The sequence below is a fragment of the Myotis daubentonii genome, chromosome 5, assembly GCF_963259705.1.
Source record: "Myotis daubentonii chromosome 5, mMyoDau2.1, whole genome shotgun sequence".
In the NCBI taxonomy this organism is placed as follows: domain Eukaryota; kingdom Metazoa; phylum Chordata; class Mammalia; order Chiroptera; family Vespertilionidae; genus Myotis; species Myotis daubentonii.
The window spans coordinates 17,997,975-18,022,996 of NC_081844.1; the positions used below are offsets into that span (position 1 = coordinate 17,997,975).

The 25,022-nt window shown below is 39.2% G+C and overlaps 1 protein-coding gene and 1 long non-coding RNA gene across 2 annotated transcripts; both read right to left on the reverse strand.

Annotated features, from left to right (window-relative positions):
* Positions 1 to 224: 224 nt before the first annotated feature.
* Positions 225 to 23,836, reverse strand: ATP6V1B2 (ATPase H+ transporting V1 subunit B2). The gene is made up of 14 exons (XM_059696054.1): positions 23,658 to 23,836; positions 17,257 to 17,312; positions 14,323 to 14,421; positions 13,527 to 13,620; positions 12,905 to 12,982; positions 12,305 to 12,444; positions 11,654 to 11,755; positions 11,218 to 11,315; positions 10,464 to 10,587; positions 8,384 to 8,534; positions 6,015 to 6,097; positions 4,146 to 4,250; positions 3,294 to 3,423; positions 225 to 1,614 (listed from the first exon to the last, which is right to left on the reverse strand). The coding sequence occupies exons 1-14, from the start codon at positions 23,791 to 23,793 to the stop codon at positions 1,475 to 1,477; spliced, it is 1,536 nt and encodes a 511-aa protein (XP_059552037.1). The 5' UTR covers positions 23,794 to 23,836; the 3' UTR covers positions 225 to 1,474.
* LOC132234750 (uncharacterized) lies at positions 19,774 to 23,647 on the reverse strand. The gene is made up of 2 exons (XR_009452926.1): positions 20,617 to 23,647; positions 19,774 to 19,903 (listed from the first exon to the last, which is right to left on the reverse strand). It is a non-coding gene; the product is annotated as an uncharacterized LOC132234750 (long non-coding RNA).
* Positions 23,837 to 25,022: the final 1,186 nt, after the last annotated feature.

Here is a 25,022-nt window from a genome sequence, read left to right on the forward strand (position 1 = left end):
CTCAGCATTGGATGAAACTACAGGTGTTGGAAGAGATATTACTGAAAAGAGCTTGAACAGGGCAGCCTGAGAAACAGAGAGTACAAAACCTGGGCCATGCTCCTTATAACTCAAAGGGTTGGGCATGATGTTCTAAACTGTGAATCAAAGAGGTGTATTATTACATATATTTGCTTATTGACACCATTTTTCTGATTTGAAGACACAAAGTCACTTTCAGTCACTTCCATTTAATTTAATATTTATTTTCATTTTATATCCAGATGCCACATTTTCTACATTAAAATATAATCATGCTGCCTCTCCCACATACATCCTCTGAGAAAAAAGTGAACTTTACACAACTTGAAAGATGGAATGCACAGAGAAGTTGCTATTGCATCCAACTAACAAAGAACACAGAGACCACACAGTGGACAAGGGGAGTGCATAGAAGACAGCTCAGGCTCACAGCAGAGGAAGGAGCAGGAGTTAAAAGGCTAAAGCTTTTAAATGCTATCACTTGTGCCACAAGATTACCCTGAAGAGGCAGAGATAGGTCAGAAAGCAGGACCAAATAGGGGTTTTCCAAAGGCTGCTCTCTAACAGTTTAACATGTCTCTACATAGGAGAGCTTTCTCCCACACCATGTCCTCAGCATCTGGCAAACACTTTAGAAAATTACACCATTTGTTAGCATGTCCGAATGTAGCATGGGTGTAGGTTTTTCTTTTCTTTATTTTTGCTGTACCTCCAACTCTTCCCAAGCAACAATTATACTGGTTATTTTCATTATGATTCCTCTGCATGACAACCCAGTAAGGATCATCAAGACAAGGCATCTCACTGCTATCCGATCAATGCCAGCTGTGCAAATGCTGCAAGATTGTGTGCTACTCAGAGGGAGAGAGCACATGAACACACAGGAGTCCCAACTCCTTTTCTCATCTAGTCATTACATAGGAAAGAGCAGGTGGACAGTAAAAACCATCTGCTTAGAACAGCAGCTCAGACCTAGCGGTACACCGCACTGCAACCCAAACACAGCGCTCAGGAGAGAGCTCGGGCTCTTCTAAGCAGAGGCTTCTTCTGGTCCCGATCCTGCCCAATCTGGAGATCAAAGCATTGCAGCTTCAGAGAGTGATACTCTCAAGAGGTGGAGAAGGAAGGTCTGAGAGATTCAATAATGAGGACATTATTAGGCAACTATCCCACTATTTACAAATACACATGAGTAAGAAAACTTCGCCTCCATCCCTGCAGCTACTTTAAACAAAGCATTGAAGATCCAAGTTTTCTGGGCAGGGAATATTTTAAAGTCTGTTAGCAGTTTAAGACATTGCAACACTGGCACAATATGTCACCTATTCTTTGTTTTTAATTACAGGGTAACACGGTAAACTCCAACACAAAAGTGAGGATGGGCAAGTGCGAAAGGAATCAATAAACGGAACCAGTATTACGCAAGGGTACTGAGCCAACGATGAGACGGCAGCTAGTGCTTTGCGGAGTCCCGAGGGTAGAACTCGCTGAGGGTGCTCTGAGGGATTCTCTTCAGCATTTCTTTGGGGAAAATTCGGAGCAGCTGCCAGCCAATGTCCAAAGTCTCATAGACAGTGCGGTTTTCATAAGGACCTTATAAAAAATTGAGATTGGATGAATAAAGGCAAACTACTTCCAACTTACCAGGTTATTCAGGATGTATTCTGTTATATGACCAGCACTGGAAGCATGAAGTATAAAAAAGAAGAGACGCAGAGCAGTTAGGTCTCCCCAGACTGGATGCGACTGAATGTGGAAATGAGGCCACAGACAATAAGCACCATCTTGAATCAGAGGAAGAGAGGCCCAAGGGCTAGAGACAGCAGGCAGGCAGTCTAGTGTGTGTGTGTGGAGGGGAGAGGGGGAGGGGAGAGAAGGGGAGTTTTCTTGACAATTGGGTGGGGACCTAAATACTTTGGGCAATGGAAACCAAACTCATGTTGTGTCCAGAGGAGTGAGAAAAAGTTTCCCAGGAACAGAGGCTGAATTTGACAGATACTTAGATAGGCCAATTGAGTACTTGAATAGGTCAATGGTTTTCAAAGTTGTTGTTATTATTCTTTTTAATAGAAGAAATCAACCTTATGCAAATAAATCTCATTTCTTAACTAAGAAACCAGAGTGGCTCAAGTTCTGGATTCTTTGCTCTACCAGAAGAACTTCATCTCTAACTTTTAAGGTATTAAGGTATCCATTAAAAAACTCATATATTTTGGAGATTTTAATGTCAATAAAAAACTTAACACATAAATAAAAAAGTGTACAAATCCTAGTGCGTAGCTTTATGCATTATTCCAAAATGAACACATCTGTTCTAAGTACCACTGAGGTCAGGAAGAGTATTAGCAGCGTTAGCAGGACTGGCAGGAGAAACCAAGCCAAGCAGCTTGAAAACCCTCCACTACATAGGCTATGAAATGAAAACCATTCTGGACTTTTTAGTAGAGGGACTATCAATAAAATTTACTCTGGCAATAGTATAGAAGGGATCAGGGAAACTGAAAAAGCTGGCATTTTGCAACCAGGAACGATGAAACCAAAGGTGTGGACTAGGTCTTAAGACTCAAAGTGTGATCCCACTCCAAGAGTGGTCAGAGGTCAGTAGTTTCGACATCACCCAGGACAATGCCCAATTACTGAGTTTGAGTAACCAGGACAACAGTCATGCAGAGGCAGACAGAAACCGAAGAGGGAATTGCTAGGCAGGTGGTCAGTTGGGTAAAAACTTTGGTTCTGACCAGGGATGGTGGCATAAATAAGGGGTCCCAGTTGAAGATGTGGGATTAGGGCTTCAGAAAGAGGGTAAGGATCATACATAGCAATTCAGTCAATGCACAGGGAACAAGCCAGAGCTTGGCGGGGGAGGAGGAAGAAGGGAGGGAAGCACAGGCAATGACGCCTCTGGGAATATAAACAATTAAGAAGCAGAAAGATATCAAAAAAGGAGTTGAAAACAGATGGCTCAGAAAAGTCCCAAACCCCCAAAGCTAGCGAAGATGGCTGCAGAGAGGGTAGGAGGAAGGAGGCGTGCAATAGAAGCCAGTTGTAGGAAGGGAGAAAATAAAGGGGGAGCTCAATAACTGGATAATAGAGTGGAAGGCAGAGGGGAAGGACCCAAAGCACTAAGTACAAAGACACAACAGAGTTGAAAGACCCTCTTCTCTGATCAGAAGAAAAATTATGTAGATACCAATGTAAAATCTCTGATTGGGAAAGAGGTCTTCAAAACTATACAGAGGCTGCTGGTATTTGTGAGAAAAGAGGCCTCTTACCCTGAGCAATGAAGTTCCTCTCAAACTTCTGCAGGAACTCCAAGTACAGAAGGTCATCCGAGGTAAGGGCTTCCTCTCCCACCACGGCTTTCATGGCTTGTACATCCTTACCAATAGCATAGCACGCATACTAGAGAGAGAAGGTTCACACGCAGACATAGGATTGTATAAATGTTAATGATAATCTGGACTGTGTAAGTGTATTGCTTTAGCTGTCTTCATAAGAGAACACAGAAGGAATTTCACGTTACTTACAAACACAATTCACATAAATAAAACCCATGAAAGTATCAGAGGACTTTATTAGAAAGCGGTCTCACCCGGACAGGAATCTTCAGGCACGCAATAGACACTGCTACAAAAGTACACTTCCTCAATGTCTCAATGAGCTTACACTTTATAGAATATTTGAAAATCAGAACTCATACCATGGAGTAATCCATCTTGAAGTTCTACTCAAGAAAAACATCTGTGCTATGAGGTGTACCATTTCTACTTTAGGAAAGTTAAAGAATCCTTTCAGGAATACTCCACAATTATTATTACGATTACTAATAAAAATTTAAAACCGCCTTATGGCTTAGTTTTTTATTTAGAAGCTACTTTGTATAGCATAAAAAAGTGTTTCAAGTATATGATTTTTAATCTTCGTTACCAGCATCCATCCTTATGAAAAAGAGACTGCTTGGTTCTAATGTTTTTATATTACATATGAAGCCTATACTAAAATTCTATATGGATGGGGAAAAGAAAAGTGATATGGGATAAAGACAGGAGGTATAAGACAGCAGAAAGAATAGATTAAGAAAGGCATGTACTTCTTTAAGCGCCATCATTAAGAAGAATACATACCAGCTGGTTAGACACATCAGCATGATCCTTTCTGGTCATACCTTCCCCAATAGCAGACTTCATTAACCGTGATAATGAGGGCAGCACATTAATAGGCGGGTAAATCTTGGGTAGAATGGAGGGGAAAAATTAGTAAAAATTCAAGCTGTGCTTGTAGTAAGTAGCATTTGGAAACTCGTTATTATCCCTTAAATTACATAAAACTGCTGCAGTTGTTTCCTAGGTGAATTTTAACATGTTTTCCTGGTATGCAACTCTTTATGGCATAATATTTCTTTTGAGAATCAAGTCCAAAAACCTATATAACAGTACAAGATTATATTGAAAAACTGAATTTTCAATATCTGCCTAAGTGGTCTTCTGAACTCTGACTCAAAATCACATACAAAATAGTAAGACTAACAATAATTCCACCTAAAAGCTGATCTAGTACAGAACCATCAAAAATTTGTTTTTGGTTATTCAGCCATAAAAATAGAATGAAATCTTGTCTTTTTGACATGGATTGATGTTGAGGGGTAATTATGCTAAGTGAAATAAGTCAAACAGAAAAGGTAAGTACCATATGATCTGACTTACATGTGGAATCTAAAAACAAACCCCGCCCCCCACCCCCCCAAGCTCATGAATACACTGAGTGGCCAGATTATTATGACCACCCCATCAGTACTTCATTGACACCTCCAAAAATACTGAATATTGAAAACATCCTAAGCAAATACTCTCAAAGTTTTATTATTATTATTATTTGCATAACTAATTCACTTCAATAGAAAACAGACTGGTGGTTGCCTGAGGCAGGGAGTGGGGGTGGGCGGACAAAATAGATGAAGGGGGTAAAAAGGTACAAATCTCCAGTTATAAAATGAACAAGTCACAGGGATGTAATGTACAGCATAGTGAATACAGTTAATAAAACTGCACTGTAGCCCTAGCCAGTTTGGTTCAGTAGCTAGAGTATCAGCCTGAGGACCAAAGGGTCCTGGGTTTGATTCCGGTCAAGGGCACATACCTCGGTTGCAGGCTCCTCCCTGGCCTGGGCCCTGGTTGGTGCACATGCAGGAGGCAACCAATTGATGTGTTTCTCTCACATTAATATTTCTGTCTTTCCCTCTCTCTTTCACTCTAAAAATCATGGAAAAATATCCTTGGGTGAGGATTTAAAAAAAACACACACACAAAAAAAACAAACAAAAAGCCTGCACTGTATTATATTTGAAAGTAGCTAGGAGAGTGGATCTTCAAAATTCTCATCAGAAGAAAAATAATTTTTAACTATGATGATGGATGGTAACTGGACTTATTTTGGTGATCATTTTGCAATATGTACATATAGTGAATCATTATGTGGTACACTTGAAACTAATAAATTATAACTCAATAAAAAAAACAGAAAAAAATCTGTTTTTGTATTATTAATATGATTGGTAGATTATACCATTATGGAGTAGAATACCCAAAAACATTCTTTAAGACAACTGACTCCATTATAAGGCACAATAAAGAAAAAGTGGAAATAAGCCACACCAGGATATTGTATCAATCCTCTTAATGTCATTGATGGGTTCTTTGATTTGAAGTAAAGTGACATATAATGAAACTAGTTTTCCCATAGGCTGATTGATACAAACAAGAGTTAAGTTCCTACGGCATCTCATCAACTTTAGAACAAAATGACATTAAACAAATGCTATTTGAGAATCTGTTGTACATAGAAAGGACAAGTTTACAGCCATGTCAAAATCAATTTAAGGTGTTATTTTCTAAAAAAAAAAAAAAAAAAAATTCCTAAGAGCAAAGTCCAAGTCACTAAAGAGTAACTGAAGAGTAGATTTGTAAGCTTTACTGTGCCACTCAAATGTCAAATACCTGTCTGTTGTGTAGCTGTCTGTCCACATAGATCTGCCCCTCTGTGATATATCCAGTCAAATCAGGGATGGGGTGAGTGATATCTACAAGAAGACATCTGATGTTAAAGTGTCATCTCATATAAACAAACCCACAGCATGTCAATCTGCAGTACCTACAGCACTGCCTAAAACTGTGCTATCTATCTATCTATCTATCTATCTATCTATCTATCTATCTATCTATCTATCTATCTATCTAAAAGCATAATACGCAAATTGACCGGACAGTAACACAACCGGTTGGCTATGACACACACTGACCACCAGGGGGCAGACGCTCAACGCAGGAGCTGCCCCTAGCCCGCAGCCCCTGATAGCCCAATGGGGGCCTGTTAGACAACCTTTTGGTCCCCCGACTCCCCTCCCCGGCTGGCAGGCTCCGATTGCCAGATGGGGAACCAGGAACTGGAGGTGGGTGGTGGGGGACACAGGAGGCGCAGGGTCCCCAATTGCCCCGCCAGTCGCCCCACACACAGCTGGGGAAGATTGGCCCTGATCGCAGGCCAGGCCTAGGGAGCCCACCCGTGCACGAATTTCATGCGCCAGACCTCTAGTATAAAATAATTTTCTGTGATGATTGGAAAGTTCTGTATGTATGCTGTACCATATGATAGCCACTAGCCAAATGTAGCTATCAAGCACCAAAAATATTGTGGCTAATATAACTGAAAAACTTTATGGTTTTTCAAATTTATCTAATATCAAACTTTAGAACTTAAATAGCCAAATGTGGCTGGAGGTTACCATAATGGACAGTTTAATTTATTTGGTTGCAGCATAGTTAATTATGTGTTGGCACATGAGGTAAATTAGCTGCATTCATAAAAGTACTATTTCTCTGTCTGGCCGGCATGGCTCAGTGGTTGAGTGTTGACTTATGAACCAGGAGGTCATGGTTCAATTCCCAGTCAGGGCATATGCCCAGGTTATGGGCTCGATCCCCAGTGTGGGATGTGCAGGAGGCAGCCAATCAATGATTCTCTCTCATCATTGATGTTTCTATCTCTCTATCCCTCTCCCTTCCTGTCTGAAATCAATAAAAATATATTTTTAAAAAAGTATTACTTCTCCTAGTTATGTGATCTCTCCCCAAAATATTAAAAAAAAAAAATTCCATTTGAACACAAAGTTCCCTTGCAGAGATTGCCAATGGGATGTATACTGAGAGACTATTCCTAGCTCATAAGCTATTTTAACATGGGAAATACAGAGACACTAGACAAGTAAAGTGACATGATGCAGGCAGCACCAAAAAGGTCACACAAGTCAAGACATTTCTAAGTCTGCTAAATTACATAAAGTAATTTGTAGCTACTTTCTTGGAACAAATAATTTTCATGGCAGAAGCAAATTGTGAATTCAGACTGCCTGGGTCCTAAGGCTCTCACTGCCCAACTCTGACAGATCACTTACCTCCCTGTGCCTCATAGAGAATCTACCTCAAAGTTACTATGAGAATCAAATTAGTCACCATTTATAAAGCACTTAGAACAGTCTTCTATATAGTAAGTTTCACTGTTTCTGAAAATATCTTCCAAAAGTGCCTTTTAAAAACAGAGAAAAGGACTAAAGGCGGAAAGTCTTTGCCCCAGGAGCCACCCTGAGCACACACTAGACAGGCACTGCACTGTGTGCTTTCACACAGAGTAAAGGAAACTAAGTTTTAATCAGCCTTTGGTGGTGATCACTTGTCTCTAAAGTCTGTGGCATTTACTATTTGTGATTTTGACACTTAAGCCACTTTAAATTATTTGTGCACACACATAAGAAAATACCTAATTAGACTAAACAACTTACATTAGGTAAAAACCATAGTGGTTTTTTTAATTACTTATATCCAGACCATTGTCCTACAAATAGCAGGCACTCAATAGTATCCAGTAAATGAAAATTTAAAAATTCTAATTATAAAGAAAATTATTACTTTTTCGTCTACAAGAGGATAATGATAATTATGAGTTTTCAAATGAAAAATTTTATTTAGGTACAAATTACTAGTTAATGTAAACCCTTGGAAGATAAACACTCTCAAAAAGGTAGATTGTCGACCTAACCGGTTTGGCTCAGTGGATAGAGCGTCGGCCGGCGGACTGAAGGGTCCTGGGTTCGATTCCGGTCAAGGCCATATACCTTGGTTGCGGACACATCCCCAGTGGGAGGTGTGCAGGAGGCAGCTGATTGATGTTTCTAATTCTCTATCCCTCTCTCTTCCTCTGTAAAAAAATCAATAAAATATATATTTTTTTAAAAAGGTAGACTGTCTTCTCTCTTAGAATCAAAGCCCTTACAAGCATTAGGCCTGCTATAATCCAAAACCCAAAAACTTACCATCATTAGGCATGGTGAGAATAGGGATTTGAGTAATCGAGCCATTTCTACCTTCCACTCGACCAGCACGTTCATATATTGTGGCTAAATCTGTATACATGTAACCTGGAAAACCTCGTCGACCAGGAACCTCTTCCCTGGCCGCTGAAACCTGACATAAGTCAAAGAGGAGAATATCACACAACATGGAATATGGAAAGCAAAGCTTTGTTTGTTTGAACACGCTTAGAAAGTTGGAATATTATCTTTTCCATTTTAAATAGTCTCTGAGAGATCATTTAGAAAAATCTAGTAACACATTTCAAGTATTCTGCAATGAAAATGCTGACAATTGGGACCAGACGTTTTTTCACTAAAATCATGTTACCAAATCTCCAAATAGCTTGTTAGAAGGAAATAGCTTGCAATTTTATAAACCAAAGGAAGTTAATTTTAAAACTAAGACAGTGGTCGGCAAATTCATTAGTCAACAGAGCCAAATATTAACAATACAATGATTGAAATTTCTTTTGAGAGCCACATTTTTTAAACTTAAACTATATAGGTAGGTACATTGTTATTAACTTAATTAGGGTACTCCTAAGGCTTAGGAAGAGCCACACTCAAGGGGCCAAAGAGCCGCATGTGGCTCGAGAGCCGCAGTTTGCTGACCACGGAACTAAGAGAATTGATTAGTCCACAAGATTTATTTTATGCCAAGGGTCTTGCCATATATATGTAAGCTAAACCCAAAAAGGTCAAAAGGGAAGGAAATCTACACCAGGAGTCATCTAATGTACTTTATACTTTACATTCATTATTTAATCCTCACAACAACCCTATGAGGAAGGTAATGTTGTTATTGTTAATGTCAAGTTGTAGTTAGAACCAAAGGTCTGATAAATAATTTCCCAAAATCACAGAGCCAGGAGTCCATTCACTGCACAAAATAAGATTAATAACAAATGGTCTTTTTCTTTGAGACATGCATACTAGAATATAGGTGTACCTATTAATCTACAACCACTAAAAACCCAAAACATTAAGGCCAAGTTTCAGTGCTTCCTTCAAAAGAGCGTGCTATAGCAATGTCACTCCAAGTCTTGTCTGCAGACCAGCTCTTATCAATGTGCAATGAGAAAATAAGATAAGCATTTAGAAAACTTCAATGGCAATTTAACAGAATAATTTTATGTCTGTTGAATCTAATAAAATAAATCTGGGCTTATAAATTATGTATTTTTAAATTTCACTTTCTAATAGCTCATTTTAGAAAAGGTATTGGTTTACGATGGGTATCGGGGGAGGGGAGTCCTCCACTAAAAAGCCTTGGTAGCAGAGTGAGATTTGGTGAGGGATCTCAGGGAATTTTAAAAAACTTTTTACATGCTTAAAAGAGTACCTCACTCAACATTTGAGTAACTTGCATTAGAACAAACACCCTAAATTTCTGGTAATAACGCAAAAATCTTAATATTGTCCTAATTAAACACTGAGTTTTCTGAAGGAAAAGGTCCTGAGAAGGGTGCTGCCAGAATATGGACTTTATTCAAATAGTAACATCATTAAGAATAAAATTCTGGAAAACGTTAAAAACTGACAGTCTGGACAGAGACAGAACTTCCTGGGAGAGTAACTGAATAAAGAGCTTGCATCATTTACCATTTACTCTCTCTTAGAATCAAGCCTTAATTCATGGAGACAGTGACAGAATGATAAATAGGCTAATAATTTAGATCTTATCATCTAATCTTTTCAACTAAAGTGACAGATATATGTTTTAAAAACATCATGAAAGCCCTAGCTGGTTTGGCTCAGTGGATAGAGCATTAGACTGTGGACTGAGGAGTCCTGGGTTCGATTCCGGTCAAGGGCACATGCCTGGGTTGCGGGCTCCATCCCCAGTGGCAGGTGTGCAGGAGGCAGCCGATCAATGATTCTCTCTCATCACTGATGTTTCTATCTCTCTCTCCCTCTCCCTTCCTCTCTGAAATAAAAATATATTTTCAAAAAATAAAAACATGATGAAAGAAAAATGAAAACTTGCAAAGGGACAAGATACCCCTGGAAAGGAAGCCATTTTAATTTAGAAAAAAGTTACCTCTCGAAGTGCTTCAGCATAAGAGCTCATGTCTGTTAGGATAACCAATACATGTTTCTCACACTGATAGGCCAGGAATTCAGCTGTGGTTAGAGCCAAGCGAGGAGTGATAATTCGCTCAATACTGAAACGGAACATTAAGTCCTATGTCACACTCAAACAAAAAGGCCAAAAACAAAACGAGATTCTGGAAATAATAGTACAATCTCCCTCTACAAGTTTTAAATAAATTGAGGAGGGTAAAGCTATTATTACTGTAAAAGTTAAGTAAAGCAGTTACTTTATGTATTTACATAATAATAATTACTTCTACAACGTTAAATCAGTTATTTTATAATTTCTCAGAACTATATAGTTCTCAAAACAGAAAGAGAAAGAAAGAAAGAGGGGAGAGGGAGAGAGAGGGAGGGAAGAAAGGAGAAACAGGGTCCAGATTTCTCAGTTAAGAGGAAAAGTTCATTCATTGAGTACAAATTGTGTACTAGGTAATTTATACAGATTATCTCATTTAATAAACACAATAACCCTGTGAAACAAGTATTATTTGTCACATTTTCTGGAAGAGGAAACTGACCTTCAGAACCTTCATGATTTGCCCAAAGCCAAATAATTACCAAGAAGTACAACTGGAATTTAGATAGAGTTATCTCCTTCTTAAGTCCATGCTGCTTCATAACACTTTTCCTCCCTAGTCTTAGGTAGCATTTGGACCTGAAGCCTGGGTGAACAGAAAGAAACAGCTCTATTTACTTACGTAGGGTCATTAGCCAAGTTCAAAAAGAGGCAGACGTTGTCCATGGAGCCATTTTCTTCAAAGTCAGATTTGAAGAACCGGGCAGTTTCCATGTTTACCTAAATAGCAATGACTTCATCAGTGCTGGGAGAAGAAAACTCTCAATACTATGTATTTCTGATGAAGGCTAAGCTATAGATCTGCATTTTTCTTTCTTTTAAAGTTGTCAAGTACTCACACATATTTTTCACAAAAGCCAACAGAGTAAACAGCCTACTTTGAGCACAAAGAAAATTATTCTTACATTTCATAGTCAAATGCCAAATTTTAATCCTTGGTTTGCAACTTCTTTACCTAGATATAAATTCAATGATACATGTGTAATTTCTACACTATTCTAATAACATAAGCAATTAATTTTATATTTCATACTAAACCAGCAAATATTTATACTTACACCCATAGCAGCAAATACAATTGCAAAATTTTCCTCACTGTAGTCCACTACATCTTTGGATTTCTTTACCAAACCAGCCTGGCGACAGATCTGAGCTGCAATCTGATGAGGGGTACAAAAGCACTGAGTTGAAATCTAAAACCACATTGCTAACACAGAGTAACTTTTATCCTAAACTTTTTGAAATTTTAATTATAAATAAAATTGGAATGTTTTAAAGCAGCGGTCGCCAACCTTTTGGACCTCATGGACCACCAGTGGTCTGTGGACAACCGGTTGGTGACCGCTGTTTTAAAGGACTTTATCCAATAAAACTATTTTGCACTTTGCATGCAAAAATTCCTAAGAGTAAGTAACAAGAGAGCTATCATCCTATATAATAAAAGGCTAATATGCAAATAGTCCCTTCCACCGGGAGTTCAACCAGCCTGCCAACCATCCACAGCCCCTCCCCCAGCCAGCCCCATCCCCATCTCGTGCACAAATTCGTGCACCGGACCTCTAGTGTATGGATAAAGATTCAATGTAACTGGATTATATAAACAGTAACACTGGAGATTAATGTTGAAACCCCTTTGGTTTCTCACTAATGTCAAGCATTTAGGAATTCTTCCTTGTTAAATTTCATATCAAATAGACCCTAGTTCTCACCTCATTGTGTGGTAAGCCAGCAGCAGAGAAGATAGGAATTTTCTGCCCCCTAGCAATACTGTTCATGCCATCTATGGCCGAGATGCCGGTCTGAATCATCTCCTCTGGGTAGATTCGACACTGAGGATTGATTGGCTGGCCTAATGAATTTCCAAAAGGGAACATTTTAATACGTCTGTGCAAGCAGACTAAAACATATAAAGCATTTCTTTCTACTCTTAAAATATCAGTTATTTTCTGAAATCTAAAACTGTTTAGATAATTTTTTCCATTAGTCTTGCCTAGACTCATGAAATATTGATAGTGGAACTCAAGTTCTTAAAGTGAAATAGAGGTATAGCAAATAAGAGAGCAAGCCTCAAAGCCATGACTTTATTATTTACATTCCTAACATACCCTAGTGATATATTAAGATACTTATATAAAATATTAAGATAATCTCTAGGAAAAAATAAATGTATTAAATAATAAGTAATTAATTATGGAGCAAGTTGGTTATCAACTTAAAGTACCACAAAAGATCACCATCTGGTGAAGATATAAGCTAGACAGATATAGGCTATTTTCCACAAAACACAGAATCCCAGTTACTGTCCTTACCCATGATGTCAAGGAAGTCTTCAGCCAGTACAACAGGACCTCTGTCGATCGGTTTTCCTGACCCATTGAATACCCGACCTGTAAAACAATAGGACAGTACAAGTGGACAATTAACGCCGGTGGTCCTAATCCAGCATCTGGAAGAGCCTGGAGAAGGCGCTGTGCGTAAATTAAGTAAGAGTCCAGAGACGAAACTTAATTTTGAAAGGCATTTGAGGGGCCAGAGGAGCTTAGCTAAAGGAACTAAGCTCTCCTTGTCTCAGGACCCCTTGCTATTTATTAACACAATTTGTCCTAAGGCGAGGTAGATATACATCAAAGGCCAGGGTTTGTACACAAAAGCATTGTCAGATGGGGAAGGGGGGGGGGGGAATTTGCCTACGGCTGTTCGGGTGTTTGGCCAGTAGGAGGCAATAACATGTAGATTGAGATGCCCTTAGCTGCCTGGCAGCCACAATCATCCCATGCATCCTTTTCAGGTTTGGGGAAATGCCCTCAGCCATCTCCAGATGATTCAGCCCTGCTGACATGTTGGAATTGGCTTCCAGCAGACAATGTTACAAATATTCATCATTTTTTTAAAAGATTTTATGGAAACGTGTGGAAAAGGATATCAACTTACCAAGCATATCCTCAGACACTGGTGTTCGGAGAATATCCCCAGTAAATTCACAGGATGTTTTCCTGGCATCTATACCTGAAGTCCCTTCAAATACCTACCAAGAAAGAGAAGTAATCAGGAGGGTAAAAGAAATTTAAACTTTTTCAGCCCTTATAAACTCAAATACATAAATGTACACTATTATTAGTACCACAAACACAACCTCTTAACAAGGGTTGTGCATGAAGGACATCCAATCCTACAAGCAAACTAAAATTTTTTTTTTTACATTTTTAAATAACTGTTTACTTTAAAAAAAGAAAGAAGAGTAAAAATATGCATCAGAGACCTTAGGTGGCTCCACAAGCCCTAAAAACTTTACTATCTGGCCCTTTACAAAAATTTTGCTGACCCTTGCTCTAGATTACTTTTTAGGGGAACATGTTGTTTGGGAAAAATGCATTTACCGTAAGCAGTAACATTAAAAACTAGGAATTATAGGAGACAATTTAAAGAAACAGACTCAGATTCTGTTTTGGTTTCATTCCATAAGCTGTGAATTCTGCTTTTCTTCTCTCTCCTTCTATGTGATCATCTGCTTCATTTTATCCATTAAAAAAAAAAAGCCATTTTACCAGTAAAGCTATTGGGCTAGAATCTAGGATATTAGTGGCTGACATTTGACAAGAAAACATGCAAAAATAATTTTTTCCTCCACAGACATACTTATTCAATGACTAGAAAAAACATGCAGTGTTCCTTACATTTTTGTGATTAGGAGAAAGTTCAACTAGCCAGTTATTAAAATTATGCTTACCTGAACCACTGCTTTGGAACCACTAACTTCTAGAACTTGCCCACTTCTCTTCGTGCCATCTGGTAATGTCAAGTGAACAATCTCAGCATACCTGGGAAACTAAATAGAAAAAAACAAAGGATCGATAACTAACGATACGGTTAGAGGTTAAAGTTAGATTTAGGGGTAGGGTTAAAAACTCCAAAATACACCATGTGCTCTATCTCCATCATAGCATGTATCCATATGCAATCCCACCACCTCCCTGACACACAAAGGTACACCCAAGAGTTGATGACATCCTCAAGCAGTTTATGTCCTTAAAACACCAATCACTGGTATACACATTGGCAAACCAGCATAAGATACAGAGAGAAGAGTCTTAAATTTGTGAAAACACAGCAATTAAGTTATTTTCTTCTGTGTATATTTTAAAGTTTTGAGACTATAGAAAGGTACAGAACTTACAAAATAACCATGTTCCCCCTACTCAGAAGTGATGTTTGTTGTGTGTATAATCTGGGATGTGTGTGTAATCTCCTGCATGCATTGGAGGCAGAGGGATAAAATGCAATTAAGTAATAATCCTATATAATAAAAAGGTAATATGCAAATTGACCCTAAGGGCAGAACAACAGGGAATGACCAGTCACTATGACACACGCTGACCACCAGGGGGCATCTAGTGGCTATTATAATATGGTAACATTAATGGTACCTCCTCAATCTAATTCTCCTAACCAGATATGTATTCCTGTTCTTAATATTTTAAATGCATGTTTCTAAAAATATAGTTTCATTTATATAAATGGCAACATACTAAATATATCACCTTCTACCTCTTTTTCATTTGACATTGTGTTTTGGGTCTGTCATGGTAATATTGACCTTATTTTGTCAACATAATCTATTGAAAGATGTACCACTCTTTTGTGTGAAGTGAAGAAAAACATCTGCCAAGTAAACTATGAGAGACCATTGATAGCAACTTGATTTTGGATATATGGTCAGCTTAGAATTAATGTTAAAACAGATACAGTGAAAATAAAATCAAATGACACAAAAAGGAGGACCTATGTAACTTTCAACAATAAAGATTTTTAAAAAAATCAAATGACACCATATTTTATTCAGTTGTTCTACCAATGGAGTTCAAGGATGAACATTCTCCCATGTGCTCTTCATGCAAATGTGCCTGAGGTCCCCTAAGGCAGTGGTTCTCAACCTGTGGGTCGCGACCCCTTTGGGGGTCGAACGACCCTTTCACAGGGGTCGCCTAAGACCATCGGAAAACACATATATAATTACATATTGTTTCTATGATTAATCACTATGCTTTAATTATTTTCAATTTGTTTTTTTTTAAAATATATTTTATTGATTTTTTACAGAGAGGAAGGGAGAGAGATAGAGAGTTAGAAACATCGATGAGAGAGAAACATCGATCAGCTGCCTCCTGCACATGTCCTACTGGGGATGTGCCCGCAACCCAGGTACATGCCCTTGACCGGAATCGAACCTGGGACCTTTCAGTCCGCAGGCCGACGCTCCATCCACTGAGCCAAACCGGCTTTGGCAATTATTTTCAATTTGTAACAATGAAAATACATCCTACATATCAGATATTTACATTACGATTCATAACAGTAGCAAAATTAGTTACGAAGTAGCCACAAAAATAATTTTATGGTTGGGGGTCACCACAACATGAGGAACTGTATTAAAGGGTCACGGCATTAGGAAGGTTGAGAACCACTGCCCTAAGGTATTTGATTACTTAGTGGTGGGCTACAGGCTGTGCCCATTTTCTGCCAAATTACTCTGCAAAGAACTGTATTAATTTACAATCTTCCTAGCAGTATACAAAAGTATATTTTCCCTACAACTCTGCTAGCTTACATAATTACTATTAAACATTAATTTTTGCCATTTAATAAAGTAAAAAATAGCATCTTTCCAAATTGCATTTTTCTGATTCTACTAATATTGAGCATCTTTTCATGTTTACTTACAATTCAGACTTTATTTCCTATGACTGGCTTATTACTATCTTTTCCTCACTTTTCAACTGGATCCTCTTATTTATTTTTAGGAGTTTTATAGATTCTGGATACTAACCTTTTTGCAAATATCTGTTCCAAGTCAGTATCTTACCCTTTAATTTTGTTTATGGTATCTTATCACATGAAGTTTTAAAACTTTTTATGGAATAAAATAATTTGTTTTCCTTTATAATTTGTACCTCTTGTGTACTGTTGAGAAGTCATTAAAATGGTCTCCTGTACTGTCTTCTGAAATAGGTTTTTCATGTTCAGGCCTTTAATCCATCTGGATTTATTTTTGCTATGTAATTTTACCTTTCTCATTTTTATTCTTTTGCATATAAGCAGCCAAATGTCCTAATAATGTTTACCGAGTAGCACAAAATGTCCCCCACTGGCCTGTATTGTAGCCTTTACTATTTACCAAGTCCAATTCTCTTGTGTGAGGCAACTTCTTAATTTTGTTCCACTGATATACTTGCTTACCCCTGCACCAAATTTCTATTCCTAATTACTCTATCTCTAACTGATTTTGTTACCTGGGGAAAATCAACATCTTTGCTATTCTGTCATTCATGAACATGGAATCTACACTTAAGGTTTTCTTTTATGTCTTTCAACAGTTTTATAATTTTCTATAAAACCTATCTGTGAGGTAGGAGCAACAAAAAAAAATTCTTTTTTTAATTCTGCAGACAAAAGACCCTCAGTCACAAATAGAATCCACAGTATACCCAGTACTAGAATCCAGTCTTCTTATTTTTATCTAAAACTCTTGGCTCCTCTATAGCACTGACATTCAGACCAAGGAATGGCTTAAAAATCATAACATAAAACCTTAAGCATTCTTAAACAGGACTTAATGCCATGTTTTAAACTTCATAAATGGTAAACAATGATGGTGGTACATTACCTTAACATGATCCAAGATCACCAGTGGACCATTGACTCCTGATACTGTCTTGTATGCTGGAAAGAAAAACAGAAGAGCCCACTTTAGTCAAATAGAACAGCCTAAATTATCTCTCTGGGATTACACGAAAACCTCTCTCCACTTTATCACACCTATTACAATATGGAGCAAACAGTTACAAAAATTTTTATTGAATTTAAAATTAAATATGCCTGTGCCTGTACAACTTTTCATAATCTACCCACATCCAACCAAAAACATTTTGAATCCTTACTATAAATCACAGTATTTTAAGAACCCAGGACATAAAAACAAAAAGGGCACAGAGGAACAGATTTCCCTCGAGAGCTCAGTTTTATATGGAGAACGAGGGAGTTAAGAACTCTAACAGATGTGCAAACGGCTGTGGAAGCACAGGAAAAACCTAGCTGCCATTCTCACCTTGACAAGGAAAACTCTGTACAGGAGGGGGCACTTACCAAAGTAGACAAGGAAGGGGAAGGGACTACTAACAAGTGACAAAACTCACAAAGGAAATCTGAGGAAACGTAGTGTTAAGGTAAAAAGCTATCATTAAATGGTATCTTAGAAACTATGGGAAAATTACTTTATTAAGGAGGGAGTGGGCAATGGAATGAAAGGCCAGAGGGTCAAATAAGGTAAATATCCTTAAACAAAAAAAAGAAAAGTTAAATGTTACTGTCCGTTTAGAGGCTTATATTTTCCACTGGAAATTATGCCCTTGGAATAAAGTGCCAGCCTGGAAAGTAGCTAATCCCAGGGTAGCTATCCTTCAACCACATCACACCTCACACAACTTGCCAAGTGTAATTGAAATTAGGTGTAAAACAGAACACTCCAGAGAGAGTAAGTCTTGTATCAGAATTAACTAAATGTATAGTCAGAACAGCTGGAAAAAAACAACAAATAAAATCAATGTATGAAGAAGACTTAGTACACAGCCTAAAATAATTTCTAAGAAGCTGTCAACCAACTGGGAACTTTTCACTTGCTTGATTTCTTATCAAGTCTCGCAGAGATTTCTGGCACAGATGTAGACTCCCAAGAATGAGGAAACCATTTAATAACCAGTCTGTTCACCCAAGGGGCTCCAGAACTCAAAAACACAATGTCTTCCGCCAGGAAGCAGTGCCCAGGTAGAAACATGGCAAACACTATCACGCCCCTGGGCTTTCATACTCACAGGACATTTAAATCCCGACACCAAATATTTGCTTGAGTACATCTGTAATTGTAATTATCTCACCAGGGCTCCAAAATGACTTTTTTTTTTTAACTGTAGAAAAAGGCAAATAACAAATTTAAAAAGTTAAGTTACTTGAGTGGATGGTAATGTAAAAGAATAAGTCATTCCTCAAAAATTATTAGAAAGACCCCAAATGTCCTATTTTCTGCTTCTTTTATAAAAATCCACTCCATCGTTTAAAAATAATCTAATACCCTTAAAAATAATTCCTAACCATGAAAAATTATTCATTGTTCTCATTTTAAGAGTCCAAACATTCTATCAATGACTTCTAAAATTGCTTTGTGGAACTGCAAAATGAACTACCTTAGAAACATGTTATCTTAGAACCCAATTTTAAAAAATACACAAACAGAAACCTTTTCAAAACTTTTACCTAAACAGTTGGGGATGAAAGGAGTGGGCTGGTTAGGAGGCATGATCTAGTTTGAGATTTATAGGCAAATGTAACATCAATAAAACCCTTCAGATTCTGAAAGTCTCTTTATCTTTTGAACAAGATTTGTATCTCTTTTAAACTTCTAACCTCTACAACGTTTCAGAATCTCATGTTTAAATTCAAGCTCATTCAAAATTACGAAGTTTTGCCAGTCACGAGCAAAAGCATGACCAAAAAAAACCCCCAAAACACTAGTCATTCATTGCTTTTCCTGGAAACAGTGAACAAAGCTGACTTCTACACAAGACAAGGTTCTACTTCATCAAGATTCTTTAAATTTGCAACAAATTTTTTAATTTTTCAATTATAGTTTACATCAATATTATTATTAGTTTCAGGTGCATAGTACAGAATCATGTATTTCCAGTATCCACCATACAATAGTTATTACAACATTATTGACTATATTCCCTATGCTGTACTTTATATACTATGTAGTCTTTTACAAAGCCAATAACCATTCGAATTCATTAACACCAACACTAATAACTACTTATAAGAAATTCTTATTTAATCTCCATAACAGGTCTATGAGTTAACTATTATTCCAAGTTTTAGAAGAGAAAAATGACTCTCAGAAGTTAAGTAACTTGCCCAAGGACCTGAACTTATATGGTCTGGTTCCAGAGTCATTTGTTCTTTAACTCTGACCTGCAGCTCAAATTATAAAGCTGAACTGTTTTGGATTTTTTGTGGTCTGGTACACTCATAATTATTTGCAAGACTTATGTAGCTATATCACTCAAAATAATTTCATGAGTCTGCACCTTTAGCTATTAAAAAAATAAGTTATTTTTACTATTTAACGCACTGGCCAATGATTCCCTTTGTATGCACATTTTGTCATTACTGGACAACAATCTGTCTTCAATGGAGTGTAGCCACTGGAGAGTTTAAGCAGAGGAAAAATCTAATGGTGACGCTTCAGCAGTTTTCCCTCACTGGAAAACATGAAAAACAAGAGGGGACTACTTCAGATACAAATCAGAGGTTAAGCAACATGCTTGGTTTAAATTAAACTGACATGCCAAAGTAAATTAGTAAGTGTTATAACCCAAACTAAATAAAAAACATTACCAAACAAAAACGTGGAAAATACATTAAACTTTTACAGAGCCTCTTTAGGAAAGTTACCTTATTTCAGCTCCCCAAAATGCTGGGAGGTAGGCAAGGTTGATACACCCACTCTACACTTAAACTAAGGCTCTGAGAAATCTGTTACTAAATGGGAAAGCAGGGATTACAAGTGGTTTTGTTTTGTATGTTGTTGTTTTCCTAATTGTAAAGTTGGTACCCTATGACCCTATAAGATTTCTGAACTCAGTCTCTAGTATAATTAAAAAATATGGAGATGACACAGTTCCAATCACTTGGACTACAAATAAATACTAGACGACAGTTTATATACAAACTATTGTTCTTTCCCATAATATTAAAACTATTTCCAAAAAAAGAAGAAGAAAAAAAAAAAACAAGCAGAGAAAATGCTATCAAGCACTACCTTTTATCTCTCAAAATATTTCTAGCTTTTCTCACCATTATCATTAACAGTCCAAAGCAGAGATAACAGTTGAGATTAGGGCTGCCAAAGATATTACCTGCTCTTCAAAAAAGTAAAAACCCATTCACAGATTACATGGACATTTCTATTTACCAAAATAATGGCCATTCTTCTCTTGAAAATGTCCAAATGAACAAGAATTTGGGTCTGCAGGTGATGATCATAACTCCTGACAACACAGCAGATACATGTTTACATTATACTAGAGGTCTGGTGCATGAATTCATGCACGGGTGGGGTCCGGCCAGCCCACCCGATCCAGGCCCATTGGACCAGGCGGGGGTGGGTGGGGGGTGGTTGGCCTGCCAGTCCTGCCCCCTGGTTGAACTCCCAGTTGAACTCCTGGTTGAGGGGACAATTTGCATATTAGCCTTTTATTATATAGGATACCAAATACATTTTACAACCAACAAGTCACATCTCTGATTTGGAACTATCAAGCAGGCAATATATACTTATGGGTAATATTTAAAACCAAAGTCTACAAAGGTTTTTAAGAAGCAGGTTTTGCCAAATGACATCCTCTTTCTCCTGCAGGATATGAGATTATTCAACACTACTAACACCACTTAATGATTGTGAAATTTGTAAAGAGAAAACTCACAGCCATTGCACAATTCACAGCCTAATCCTTCAGCCTCCACCTTATTACCAAATCAAAAACCCAGAGCAATCATCTTCCATTGTGCAAGGGTCTATACCCACACCCTGAGCAGTGGGCATTGAGGGAGAGGTTCTAGAAAAAAGCAGGCCAATGATTCCTTTATTTGACCTGCCTGGGGCTAGCTCTGCTTTATGATGTAAGAAACATAAGGTAAGTTAACCTAGCTAGGGTCTCAAGAACAGTAGAGATTATCTAAAAATGTTTCGCTTCCAAAAGCTCTATGTTATTGAACCTTGCTCAAAGTTTAAAAGAAAATCAGGTTTCCTTTCCGACTTTAGAAATTCAACTAAAGTGCTCAAGATTATATCAATCCTGCACATGTTGTTTTCCATTTCTTGTTAACAATCCCACAACCCTGAAATTGTTTTAAAACAGGACCCAATTTGCACAGTGTAATTGCTAATATTACTCCATTCCTTCCTTTAAAAAGCACATTAAATTACTATGCCATATCACTGAACATGGTATCATCATTAATTAGAAAAAATTAATCAGTATTCACAAGCATTAAAATTGTTAACTAGAATCAAGGATGTGGTAATACAGAAAAAAAGATATTTGCAAATGTTATCCTAAGTATGATATCATTTATGCTTTTTAGAATAAACCAGACACAGAGGGAAATTCAACTCAATCAAGTATCCCAACTCCCTACTCTACCTAATTCCATCTAGGTTAAGAATCTATCCACTAAACTATTAGAACAAGGGGTTTAAATGCAAGTTAAACAACCAAGTACAAGACAGGGTAAGTACTTCTATGTATCAAGCACTGTGCTAGGCACTGAGGATACAAAAAGGATTCCTGACCTCTAAATCTAAAGGTTCAGTTTTAAGAATTGCGTTGCCACAGGTTTGTCGGGAGAACTCTCCTCTGCAGAAGTTCTTCAGTCACTGGCTGGGCACATACAGAACACAGACATAACTACTCATCTCCCCTTAAGGGCTTACAACCTTAATCATGAACTATCTAAACAACATTATTTCAGTTGATACTCTCTGAATTTATATTAAATGAATAATTATACGTAAACGGACTATTGCTCCCTAATAATTTTTTTCCTAGAAGCATCATTAATGCCTCTCTCTTCTACCCAAAGCAAAACACACAAATGCAATTCATAAGGGAATTCGTAGTTGTTAGGTATAAACTGATCGTTAAAGCCCACATAAGAAAGCAACATCTGTCAATTTCCTGAAACATCTATATCAGCTCATATAAACCCCCAATAAGCATTCAGGTCATTCCCAGTGTAAAAAGCACATCTCGGCAAACCATTGAATCAAGTGCTTTCCTTTCCTCACACTGCAGCGCTGTCACATGACCCAGTGACAGATCAGGATGGGATTAGTCAGGCAGCAGAAAAACCCTCCATCTGCAATTCTTTTCCACCAAGGAGCCACCCACAAACAGGAACTCTGGCAATTAACCAGTGCAAATATGGCACTGCCACCTGGGGGAACATCAGGTGCTTCCCCAAGTTTCTGAGTCTATTTCCAGGGCTCATCCCAGTTCCTAAGAAAGCTGCGAAGAGGTCTGATGCTACACAACTGCATTGCTTCGTAATCAAGAGCCATTTCTCGAGCAGTTCACTTAAGCCTGGTGTATCAAGGCCTTTTCACACTCGACAACGCTTAAGCGTGCCTGTGCACACGTGTTATATAATATGAGCAAAGATGTGTGGTGTCCCCAAGGCAGCCTTACACTAAACCAGGTTAGCTTAGCTGGTCAGGAGAGACACAGGTATGAAAAGGCCTTGCGAGAATGAAGATCCGGGGATTTTAGTTCCTGCTCTGCCCATCATTAGGTGTCTACAGCCTGGCGAGTCCGGTCCCTCCAGGAACCTTGGGCTTCTCGCTGTAAAATGAGAGCGTTCGGCGAGATAAGCTGCAGGGTCCTTTTCAGCTCTCGCGTTCCGCGAGACGGAGTGTCCGGCGGTCGCACAGCCCCTCCGCCGAGCATCTGCCTCTGGCAACGGACCGACCTCCATCCACCAAAGGCCTGACCACGTCAGCGAGGGCTCGGCATCCCCGCCCGCGGCAGGCGCTGCCCCGAGGTCCCCGCCACGGAGCGCACAGGGGAAGGGGCGTTCCCTCGACCCCCTAAATGTCCAAAGGGAAGGGCAAGCGAAGATTAAGACTGAGCGACAAGAAGCGGCCTTCCCACGGAGACAGGAAGCAAGTGTCTAGAATGCCCCGGCCCCGGGGAGCCGGGGAGGGCGGAGCGGCCGCCAGGAGCCCACCAACCCCGGGAGGAAGTTCCCGCAGCAGCGCTTTCCCGCACGGAAAGGTGAAGTACACTCGCGTCTGCTTCTACAGAGAGACGTGCGGGCGAGAGTAGGGGGGACGCGAGAAGGAAATATAAACCCCCCCCCACCCCCCACCCCCAGGCGCTGGCTCAGCAGGTGAGTAGGAGCAAGGGGCTGGGCTGAGGAGCGAAGGCAGGATCCACCTTGCTCTCTGATACTCACTGAGGCGAGGCTGGGACAGGTAGTTCCGACTCGCTGCCATCGCCTGCTCCCAAGATCCCGCCCCCGCCCCGCTGGTGGGCACGGGCAGCTCGGGCGCGGCCCCGTTCACGATCCCCCGCATCACTCGCAGCGCCATCTTGTCTCCTCCGTCCCGACTGGCCCCGCAGCTGTGCCGCGCAGGCGCAGATATAGCAGCGGCAGCCCGCGCCCCCGGCCCCGCCCATGCGCGCTGCGGCGCCGCGGCCTCGCCCCGCCCCCTTCGCCGGCGCGCGGCCTGCGGCCTCGTGACTCGGGATCGGCGTGGGCGGGACTGCGCCTGCGCGCCGGCTGGAGGAGCTGACCAGCGTGCTGGGAGGAGGGCGCCGGGCCGGGGCGAGGGAAGCAGAAGCGAAAGAGGGACCCATGAGAAAGGCAAGCTTTCAGGGAGAAAGAGAGGAAAAGGGGCGCATAGAAGGGAGGGAGGGAGAAGAAAGGCAAGCATGTACAAGCAAAGGCCAAGTAACGTCCACTTTGTAATGGCATTTCATGATGAAGAGACCTCAAGTTCTAAAAACACTTTGAAATATTAAACACTATTAAAATGGGGTGCTATGTGCTGTCATCTCTGTTACTTTACTATCTTCCTGTTCAATTCATTTACTCATCCATCATTCAAAAACCATATATTGGACTGTTCTGGGGTGATGGTAGCGATGTGACAAAACAAAGTGGGGCGAATTTGAAAACTAAGAGAACTAACACAAGAATAACCAGCTGGCTGTGGAAGGGGACAGCCCAGGACTGGAGCCTGAGTGATGGAGTGGATTGTGGGGGAGAAGGAAGTGAGGAACTTTGCTGGTGGTGAAGCAGGAAAAGGGGAAAGCTAATTATTTGGGGATCTGTTTAGTTGTTTCCCGTGGAATATTCAGCATGAGATTTCCATTGGACTATATAGGTAAATATTCCAGGAAAAGATATCTGGGCTGAGCTGAGATCAAAATCTGTGACTTACCATCATGCTGGTGACATAGAAATAAAAGAGATAAAACAGTGTACCATGGGAAGATGCTCATGATCAACTTTTAAGGAACCACTAAGACTAGGGGATGTACAAAAAAGGATACTGCAATCAAATTTGGACTGATATTAGAGTTATAGAGAACCCAGAGCACAGGTCCTATAAAAAAAAAATCTTGAGGGATTATTGTATAATGCCAAAAACCAAACAGAAGGCAAGTAACAGGAGCACTACAAGTATTCACTGTATTTGGCCATTAAAACACCTTTATGTTACAGTGGGAAGATAGATGCTTAATGAAGAACAATAAACTATTTTTCATAGGTGAAAATTTTAGTGTTTGAACTGTATACAATGTTGATATGTTA